Source organism: Elephantulus edwardii, unplaced genomic scaffold (genome assembly GCF_000299155.1).
Source record: "Elephantulus edwardii isolate Elephantulus edwardi_28Jun2011 unplaced genomic scaffold, EleEdw1.0 scaffold00233, whole genome shotgun sequence".
Classification (NCBI taxonomy): Eukaryota; Metazoa; Chordata; class Mammalia; order Macroscelidea; family Macroscelididae; genus Elephantulus; species Elephantulus edwardii.
Window position 1 is genome coordinate 493,311 of NW_006399983.1, and position 11,200 is coordinate 504,510.

General features: G+C 42.1%; 1 protein-coding gene across 1 annotated transcript in view; it reads right to left on the reverse strand.

Moving 5' to 3' along the window:
• TVP23C (trans-golgi network vesicle protein 23 homolog C (S. cerevisiae)) overlaps window positions 1-10,919 on the reverse strand; it is a 20,989-nt gene extending 10,070 nt beyond the window's left edge. The window contains exons 1-4 of the mRNA XM_006898571.1: window positions 10,850-10,919; window positions 5,913-5,995; window positions 2,375-2,519; window positions 1,036-1,125 (exon numbers count right to left, since the gene is read on the reverse strand). Coding sequence (XP_006898633.1) covers window positions 1,036-1,125; window positions 2,375-2,519; window positions 5,913-5,995; window positions 10,850-10,861 — 330 coding nt within the window. The 5' untranslated portion in view covers window positions 10,862-10,919. The remainder of the gene's footprint in view (window positions 1-1,035; window positions 1,126-2,374; window positions 2,520-5,912; window positions 5,996-10,849) is intronic.
• Window positions 10,920-11,200: the final 281 nt, after the last annotated feature.

An 11,200-nucleotide genomic window follows, 5' to 3' on the forward strand; every position in this document is an offset into this window, starting at 1 on the left:
GTAAGAAATTTTTTTTTAATTTTTAGGAAAAAATTGAGTTTATCATGGCCCAAAGCTGTAAAAAAGAGAACCGGATAGTCTTTAATTCAATTCCTCTTACACAATGTACCTTTATGCACTCATAAAGAAGCTTTGAATAATACCACACTAGATGAGGAACAAGGAATCAAAACTGACACCAAAAGTAAAAAAAAAAAAATAGGAGTTCTGATGACCTAATGGCAAGAAGCTGCACTGCAATCCCAAAGGCACACGGTTCAAGGCCACCAACCACTTCACAGGAAAAGGATGTGCAAACTCCTCCAGTGTTATTAAATTCTTCTTAAAACCCACTGGAGAGTCAGCTATGGGTCAGTTCTGACTCTATGGTACAAAAAATGTTAAAACAAATCAGGATGGAAGTTAAAAGATTCCAGGCAATGGCCAAAACATCTTCAAGTTGGTTCCAAGGTAGAGTTTTCTCCTCCCCACTCCCCAGGCAGATTTTCTAATATAAAGGAACATCTGATCTGTTGAGGTATCCCTGACAGGGCAACTGAATGAAATCTTAGTTGACTCACTAAGGAGCAGTAGACTAATCTTAAACAATTTAAAAAAAAAAAAAAGAAGAAGGTGACCCATGGCTCCTAAAATCACCAGCCTAAATAACAGAAAATGTGTATTTTCTAATCAGGTACAATCCATTCTTCCTAAACAGAAGGAAAAAAACTTATGGGAGAAAGGAGTGAGCAGGATATGAGCAACACTTTATCAGCTGGATAAAGAGAGATCCCTAGAAGTTCAGCAATCTACCACTCCACAGAGAGCCATCAGCAGAGCTCAGAGTATGAACTCTGACCCAATGGCCACTTTTCAGAAGATGTGGTCAAAAACATGCTTTATTTCCAGTCTGAACTAGAGAGAATAATGTAAGTTTTAGAAGCCATCTAGTTTATGTTGATATGTCAAGTGATTTGGTGTTTTAATCTTGGTTATTTCATTCTTAAATAATTCAAATGACACTGTATAAAGGTGGGGAGAAGGGGACCAATTTACCTTCCTGGACTCAAACACCCAGTGGCTCTTTCCATCTTCATCAATATGATTCCACCAACGTAGACCAACCATTAGTCTACCTGTGACATTCTGGTAAAGATTAACATTTGTACATTTAGTTAAAAAGCATTATTTAAAGATCTACCATAAAGTCCTATTATATCCTTTCACAAAGATCAGTGAAATCATCCATAAGGACTGCCTCTTTCTTTCCTTTTGGACACTTGTCCTTTTCCTTCTTGTGAAATACATTCCAAAAAAGCCTTTGCTTTTTGTTACTATGACTTACTTTTTCTCACATATCCTGACTGTAACACATGTAACCACATATCCCTAGAAATGGCTACACGGACTGGCCTTCAGTCAGTACTTCAAATGTGCCAAGTTCTTTTCTCATGGATCTAATAAATTCTTTTCATAGCTTTCTTAATGCTTTTAATTTATTTAAAATAAATTTACTGAACTTATATTACATGCAGGTGCTGTTAATAAAATGACAATAGACATGACCCTATCACAAAGAACCTCCAAGTGCTGGGATAAAGAGAGGTTAATCAGTACAAAAGTATCAACATCACCAGGGCAGAGTGCTGTGGGGAAAAGAACAGGGGCTTCTAGATGTCCGAGGAAGATCTGATCTAGGCTAAGTGTTTGGAACTGACTCTGCGAGGAATTCCTCAACATCTGGAATGAAATATAAAGAATGAGGAGGAAGAGATCATGTAGGAGGTTTTCAATCTGGAGTTCATGAATAGATTCAGACTTTCTGTGATCTTGGATGGAGAGAAAAGGTTATCTTTATGTCACTAACTTCCACCTGAAATTTGAAATTAAGTCTTTTTGTCTTTGACACAAATAGAAACCACTAGTATTTTTCATATTGTAATAGTGATTGCAGGGATCTCAAAATATTATCTTCATCGAAACAGTTGTTGAATCTTCCACTATGTCTTGTTGTCTAATTCACTAATAAAGAAATACGTGTTGTTATACCAGAAATTGTTCTCTTAAAACATTTTAATTATTACCAATACCAGTAATTTTCTTTGTAATTTCATGCAGTTTCTTTAATGCAGTTAAATGTATTATTAATAGTGAAACTTTGATTGGGTTACATGATACAGTAAAAGTCAGGAACAATTAATATATGGCACAGGAAATTCAGTATTATCATAAACTACATGAGCTACAGCACACCCAACATTTTAACCCAGATTAAGATCTGAGATAACAAAATAATCCTTAACTCTAAGCCAAATACTTAAATGTCCTATTTTTTCATTTTTTACACATTACTCTCATTATCTTCAATGTCACTTTAAAATAAAAAGAAACCTACCTTCACTGCCCAAAAGTCACAGGACAGTAACAAGATAATTGTCACCATACAACCAATAAAGCTGCTGCTGAACAAGTCACAGAGAAGATAGACTACTATTGCACTGACTCGAAAGAATAAATGGAAAAAGGATGCCACTGGATGTCTGTAAACAAAAACAACAGAAATACAATTACATTGTACTACAAGAACTAAAAGATACACAGGTATGTTGTTGCTTAACATCTGCCCAGGCCATCAGGCAAGGTCCAACTATATACATCCATGGGCCCATAAAATTTTATGTTTTTTTTTAAAAAAAAAAAAAAGAGCAAAGCAGCTCTCCTTTTGCTTATTATTTCCCTGAATGCCTTTAATTGATGGAAAACCCTCAATAAGATGGACTAATACTGCTGCTGCAGTAACAATGTCAAGCATAGCACGGATGTGATGGTCTTGGCAAAATAGGCAAGATTATATTCTGACTCAATGGCTCCCAAGAGCAGCAGCAATCATTCAAGAGCAGCAGCAATCATTCTAAGGACACTCACACTGATATTATTACATCACTGGGACACAAGTGAGATACAGGCAGATGAGCCAGAGGACATGTATCTGGGCAAGGGCTCTTGGGCTCTGGCTGGCACTAAGGACAGGTAGAAGCAGTGGGTGGGGACTGCTGGGGGTAAGGGACTGGGACAAAGGAAGGGGTCTGGCTACTCCTGCCGCTCAGACAGGAAGAACAGCAGGAAGAAGGCTGTGCTTGGTTCCCTCCTAGTTGAAATCCTGTAGTTTAGGTCCCATCTCACCCTTTCAGACACCACAGATCCCAAGGTGTGTTCCTCTAACCTCTGCTAGCAACTCCAACATGGAAGGTGCAGCAACAAGGCTACATGGGAGCAGGCTACTATAAACTTTTATATGGTATTCACACAACACACAAATAACATAATGTCCTATATCTAAACATTCAACAGTTATTAAGTGGACTGCAAATGAAAAATGTTTTACTTAGGATAGAACCATGCAGATTTTTATTAAAACGCATGGCTTAAGAAAGAAATAGAATATCTTATCTTGCTTTCTTTCTAACTCTTCCCTAACAGTGAGGGATACAAGACTCTGATTTCAACTAATCCCACAGGGGAAATAGCTATGTCACAGCATCAACAACACAAAACTGATTCCAATGAAGTGAGACATGCCCCAATGAGTCAGCACCAAGTTCCCTCCCATGTTGTTGTGTTGGTATGTGCTGTCGAGTCGTTTCCGACTCATAGCGACCCTATGCACAACAGCCCTAAACCCTGCTCTATCCTGCGCTAACCGCACTGCCTCTGACACACCCATCCCGATTGCCCCAGTCACCGAATCAATCCATCTCATAGAGGGTCTTCCCCTCCTGCGCTGTCCCTCCACCCTCCCAAGCATGATGTTCCTCTCCAAGGACCCATCCCTCCTGGCAATATGTCCAAAATATGTCAGACGAAGCCCCAGAATCCTTGCCTCCAAGGAGTAGCTTGGTTTAATCCTCTCCAAGATGAATCTGTTTGTTTTCCTGGCAGTCCATGGTACATTCAGTACTCTTCTCCAGCACCACAGCTCAAAAGCATCCACTCTTCTTCTGTCCTCCCTAGTCACTGTCCAACTCTCTGATGCATAACAAGCGATTGCAAAGACCATGGCCTATATCAGGCGCACCTTAGTCTCCAGAGAGACACCGTTGCTCCTGAGTACTTTAGAGAGGTCCCTAACAGCAGACTTTCCCATCGTGATACGCTTTTTGATTTCTTGACTGCTGGTGCCAAGAGTGTTGACTGTGGGGCCGAGCAAACTGAAGCTGTGAACAATCTCAATCTCTTCACCATCCATCCTGATGCTGCCAATTGGTCCAGTGGTGAGAATCTTTGTCTTCTTAACATTGAGCCTCAGTCCATACTAAAGGCTGCAGTCCTTGACCCTTCGCAGTAAGTGCATGAGGTCCTCCTAAGTTTCAGCAAGCAAAGTTGTGTCATCTGCATAACGCAGATTGTTGATAGATAGTCCACCAATCCTAACGCCACGCTTCTCCTCATAGAGCCCAGCCTCTCGGATAATCTGCTCTGCATACAGGTTGAAAAGGTATGGAGATAGGACACATCCCTGGCGTACACCCTTCCCAATTTTGAACCATGCAGTGTTGCCCTGCTCTGTTCTGACTACTGACTCTTGGTCCAAGTATAGGTTTCGTAGTAGCACAATTAAATGTTCTGGGATTCCCATTCTTCTCAGAGTCAGCCACAGTTTGTTATGATCCACACAGTCAAATGCCTTTGCATAATCAATGAAACACAGATAGACATTCTCCCATAGTTGTAGCTATTTTTCTTTGCTGGATTCTCTTAATTCATTATCATGGCCAAAAAGAACTCTCAGACAATATAACTGGGGGATTTACTAGGGCAACAAAAGGTTACTCTACAAGCTGGAGACAATCAGTGTACAACTCTTCAATTGAGATAGCCTCTTCTCAGCTTTGTCGCAGGTGAGCCTCTCTCTGGTCCTAGGCCTCCTGGCCTTGGGCTCTGTCTTGCTTAAGCAAGTGTCACAAAGCTTTCTTAGTTCTGCTAATTACGAGTCACTGGCCATTGCTACCCATTCCACCAGTAACCTAGGCCTGTACTCCCTTGGCTCTAACTCCACAGATCAGCAGACGTAGAGCAGCACTGTCTCAAACCATATGCTGTCAAATCCACTTCTACCACTGTCTCACACCATCTCTCAATTTCACCTTGTCTCCGGCAGGAATCTCTGAGCCAAAGGACATACTACACTCTCAGCTTCTTTTTTTTGGGGGGGGAGGTGGGAGAGAAGGGTCATTTCCATGTGTACTTCTTTTTTCTTTTTCATTTTTTTGTATTATATTGGTTTGTATATAAAATTCAAATACATTGTTCATCATTCATGTACTTTTCATGCTGCGTTTCACACATTGTTTCATTCACATTGTGTTTCAATTGGTCACTCATATACATTCTGTTTTATAAAATATTTTTTTAACTGAGAATTTAATAAAGTTTATAGACTTTGGATTTACATTCATTCATTGTTGCACCTTTACCTCCCTGCCTACTCCTCCCCCCTCCCAGTTCGTATTTCTCTTCGAAAAGAAAAAAAAATTCTTTCATTGTTCTTCAATCCTCCCCTACAGTCCACTTTACTATGCAGCTCTTATTCTGGACTCTTGTCATTTTCACAATCTCTGCTGTGCTTAAGCTCATTATTATTACAGTCATTGTGTCAAGCAATTTCCTTGAAAACCTTCCTCTCATTCTCTGAATCTCTACCTTTACAAGTATGAAACCCTTTTCCAAGGATAAGTCCTTCCTGATAACATGAGACTAAGTCTGACCATCCTTGCCTCTAAGAAGCACACTGGCTGTACTTCCAAGACAGATTTGTTTGCTCTTTTGGTACCACAGTATGTTCAATACTCTTTATCAACATGGCAATTCAAAAGCATCTGGACCCTGTTAGGAGACAATTAACAAAACAAACATCTTTTAATTCATTTGTGTACCTGATTTTGGATTTTTGTGGTCTACTAGTTGCCTCCTCTTCTGCATCAAACAGTGAAACATCTTCAGTGTCATCATTACTGTCCTAAAAGGAAAATGAAATACCCATGATGCAAAATGAAAGTCAATGTCATCTACTTAAAGGCAGCAGATTAATCAAAATTATAAGACTCAGGTATTCACAATCTTGGAAGAACACATGCAGGAGCCTTTTACTCCATCCTGCTGTCAGCACCTCCTACTCCATCCTGCTGTCGCCGTTCAGCAAAAATCCACACACTAATCCAAGTGTCTACTTTCTCCATCCCCCCTTCTGAGGGGCTGAGTCCTAAGAGAAAACCACTCAGAGACGTGAGATGCTTATGCAATGGTACATCTATTCTCAGCTGCAGCCTGACAATGTTAGGAAAGCTCAGGTCATCAACCATAAAGCTGAGGTTATGAGGAATTATAAAACCATCCAAGTGCATGCATCCTTGCTTCCACAATCCCATTTTACAACTCTCCCTTTCCATTAAAGGTTTAACTATGTGCTTGGGAACTCATCTTTTCCTTTTTCCTGCCTCTTCAGGAGATTGTTCCATCCATTTTCCCCTTAGTGACTCTTTCTTGTATTACAAAGTCTTACTACTGATCTTTCTAATCAGCACCTGAACTTCTCCGAATGTCACTTAGTGGGGCAACACAGTCGTTTTTAAAGCCCTGATCCTCAATCTCCCTTCTGGCTACCACTCCAGGGGATTCCTTCCTTTCTCCATCAGGCTTCTGACAGTGTTCCACTCCTTAATTCACAGTAGTCTATCGTTAGCCTTGCCCCAACAGTGAAACAGTGCCTTCTGTCTAAACTAATGTTATGTGCCTTTGAAAGGGAGTCAACTAGGGAATTCTGGTGGCCTAGTGGCAGTAAATTGTTTTGCAATCCTGAAGGCAATGTGGTTCGAATCCACCAGATGCTCCACTGGAGAAGGAGGGGTAATCTATCTCCTCCTGTGCCAGTTGGATTTGATTCAATGGTACACAACAAAAACAACAACAACAATAAAAGGGAACTGAACCAACACAGTCAATTGCCCACCTTTCTTGCAGAGTGACTGATAGATTAGATCTACTGGCTTGTGGGTAGGCAGTGCAACTCTTTACCACTGATCCACCAAAGCCTAGTCATTTATCGCTTCTTTTCCTTTATCTGTAGTCTTAAAACCCTGTTCCTCAACTACTCCCCATATCCACAAAGTAATTTTCTTAACATGAAAATCTGTGAACTCAGTTCAAATTTTCCAATGGCTCTTGTACATGTAGAGAGCAAAATGTAACTCCTTCATATATAGCCTAGAAAAATCTCATAACCTAATCCCTGCTTATTTACCTTCTGACACTCCTTTACTTTTGACAATTCAGCAAAAACTATTAGATGTACTCAAAAGTATGCTCTGACCTTTTTTTAACACTGTTGTCTTTACCTGCAAAGTTCTTCCTGTCTCTATCTCCTACATAACTCACCAACAGGCTGACAGAAAATCATCCTCCAAATTTAAATACAAATCCTAGCATAACTAAAGAAAGTTCCCCGAAACCCCCATGCATACCTTTTCTCATGTCCCCACTGAACTCTGACAAATGTCCATTTAAATATTATCTCAGGGTTTCTCACTGCAAGTTTGACTCTCCTCTCTATTCCACCCTACACTCTGAGCTACTAAAAAAAAAAATCTTATATTACAATGTTGTTAAAGTCTAGACTCAATGAGCATCATTAGCACCCTAGCACGATGGGTCCTGTCAGAGCACCTGACCAAGTTGTGTAGTACCATCTGAAAACATGAATGAATAAACAAAAAGTGGGATTTATCAACAATAAAGTGAACTATGATCACTCCTATGTGAAACAAAAGAGCCAATGTGAGCAGAAGGGAGAAGAAAATGGTTTTTACTAGAGGACTCAGGAGATGTTTCCAGAAGTTTGCCAGACCAAGGTCTCCTGTTTACTCTAATACCCTGGCTAGGTATCTTTTCAATAGCAAAGAAGTGTGATTATATATAGCACATTTAGGGAATGGCCAAGCAGACCAAAAACACCTCAAAACTCATTATTGTTGAGTTGGAACTGACTTATAGCTGACCTTCCAACAGGTTTTAGGAAGCTATAAATTGCATGTGAGGAAACTACCCCCCTTTCTCCCATGAAGATGCCGGATGATTCAAACTGCTAGAAAGGTGCTTTATTTGGGTTAATAATATAACTCTCTACAGACTACACCACCAGAGCTCCCTTGTTAATCAAAAGGCAGTTCAAATCCACCAAAGGATCTGAGGGAGAAAGGTTAACGGTCTTCTCCAGTCAAGATTTACAGTCTCAGAAAGTCATTAGAGGATTGTCAAGAGTTGGAAAAGGCACGAAAAAAACGAGTTTTGAGTTTCACAGCATTTCCCAGCTTAAAACCTATACTGCCTTGAAATGAAAAGTAGACTCTTGACGTCTAGACATGATCTAGCTTCCTCTTAGCTCCAAGATTTTACCCTGGACCACTCCCTCTTCTCCAGCTAAGAACTGATGCCTCTGAGTTGAGGTGCTGAAGAGTACTGACTGTATCACAGACTACCAAAAGAACAAATCTGGATGTGCAACCACAGAACTCCTTAGAAGCAAATCTAATGAAGTTTCACCTCACACACTTTGCGTATCTTGTCAGGAGGGGCCACCCTTGGAAAAGGTTATCATGCCGGCAAAGGTGGAGGCTCAGAGGAAGAGAGGAAGATTCCCCTAACAAGACAGATTAACAAAGCTGCTTTAACAGGCTCCAGCATATTAAGAGACTCAGTTTGGTACAGGATAGGGCAAGGTTCAGATCTGTTGTTCATAGGGCCAATGGCACCTAAAAAGAACAAGCTCTTGTCAGACTAAGTTCCTTAACTTGCCAAATTTGTATCTTACTGTGTAGTTTGAATAGGTGACTTTCACTTAGAAGCTTCCTTTTATCGCCTCAATCTATTAAAAATTCATTTTCATTACTTATTCAGCAAGCAAAGACTGCTTATTAAGTAGGGAGATGTAGCGGCCTAGTGGGTAAAAGGTGTGCTGCCAACCGAAGACAGGCCATTAAATCCACCAGCTGTTTCACATAAGTGCAATCTCTTCCCATGCAATTTACAGCCTCTAAAATCCCACTAGAGCATGAGGTATATATTGTTATGTGCATCGAGTCATCTGCAACTCATAGCAATGCTATGTACAATAGCTCTGATCCTCATTCTATCCTGAGCTAATTTCACTGTCTCCAACACACCTGCCCTATTGCCCCAGTCACTGTATCAATCAGTCTCATCCAGGGTGTTCCTCTCCTGCAGTATCCTTCTACCTTTCCAAGCATCATGTCCTTCTCATAGGACTGGTCCCTCCCGGCAACATGTCCAAAGTATGTGAGATGGAGCTTCAAAATCCTTGTCTCTAGGGAGGAGCCTGGCTTCACCCTCTCCAGGACAGACCTGTTTATTCTCTTCCAACTGGACAGCAATGGTTCTTTTAATTAAGTAGCCGGCATTTTTTGGAAGCAGTGTAGCTAAAAAGAGAAGACAAATAGATGTGGACTCAAGTAGTTACATTTATTTAGAGAAACTCTGGGTCAAGCAAATCAGGCCCCGAAGTCTGTAGTTTGGTTTTAGACACAGAAGTTCAAGATACTAGCATAAGAACTACTTTACAAATAAAAGAAAGAAAAAGGGGAGGAGAAAGAAAACCTTGAGTAAAGAAAGCATTAGAGCAGAAGACTGTTCTACTGTTTGCCCACCACTTACACTACACTCCAACCCAAAAGGAAACTCCATTCAGACTTACTGTGACCCTCTCAGGTTTTTCCACGGCTGAACATCTTCATGGGAAAAGACAGCTCATCCTAACAGAAGAGCAGCTGATGGGTTGCACCACTGACCCTTCTAGCAGCAGCCCAATATGTTAATACATAAAGCCAGCCAGACTCCCACAAATCAAAACAATAGTAAATATATAGTTCAATCCGGTATCCCACAGTGCAGTGAGTCAACAGTAATCTAGAAATTGTGAAATGAAACATGTAAAATAATGTAACGATATATGAAATGCGCCTGTATTCAGTAAAAAAGTGATTACCAAACAGCAATCACTAGTGCCTGGCTGCTGTCACAGTTAAAGCAGTAGGCTAGAGCCAGCCTCAAGGATGGAGGTAGTAACACAGGCCACCTTGCGGAACAAATATGAAGTACGTATTTCTGCAAAGATGTGCATGGAGCTTCTGGAAGGAAATCCTACCGGGCGGAGAGTTGTACTCTGTACTATTGGGTAGCTGAGTCGGAACTGAGTACACAGCTGTGGATTTGGGGGTTTTGTTTTGGTGAGTTATTTTGGTTTTGCTCTGGCCTTAAATATGCAGACTTTATTTTAAGGGTACAACTATAATAATCGAAGTGGACCATTAATCACCATCACTGCTAATTTGGTCCAGAACACATGACTGCAAGACTCCTGCGCATCATCCTAGGAGGCCAAGCGCGGGCTTGAGAGGGCTTCGCTGTGCACCCCGGTACCCACCGGAACCGGGAGTAACACACCACCAGGAACCCACGAGTGCCCACAGCCCGCAGCGATGGCAGGCGGCGCGCTCACTGGTTTACATTTCACAGTGCTTCCCTAGTCGTCGGGACTCCGCACCGCCTCATCTCCCTCCAGCCAGGCGCGCTCTCCGCTCCCTGCCCGGGGCTGGTACAGGTCCTCAGAGACCCAACGCCCCCGCCGGCCAGAGCCGGACCTCCCGGGACCCTCCCCCGCCTAGGCCGGCGTCCGCAAGCTCCGGGAGAAGCCGACAGGATCGGCCTCAAGCTCGGACGAGAACGCAAAAGCACTGGGACGCCGATTCACTATAACCTGCAACCTGCGCCTCCTACCCTTTACGAGATCAGGGCCCCTCACCTGCTGCAACATAGCGGTCTTTTGCCAACCCCACTTCCGGCAAACCACGTCAGCGTGCCCGCCTCCGAGGGTCAGCGTAGCTTCCTCCGCCTCGGAATGGACAGAGCATAAGCTCCACCCCTTCCGCACTGACGCTTCAGGAGGAGCAATGGTATGGGCGGGGCGCGGGCGACGGGGGGCGGGGCGGGGCGATGCTACCAATTGGCCCAGTGGTGAGAATCTTCGTTTTCTTAATATTGAGCTTCAATCCATATTGTAGGCTAGAGTGGTACAGTAATAGCTTCAGGCCCTCCTCAGTTTCAGCAAGCAAAGTTGGATCATCTTAACACAGGTTGTAATGAGTCTCCCTCA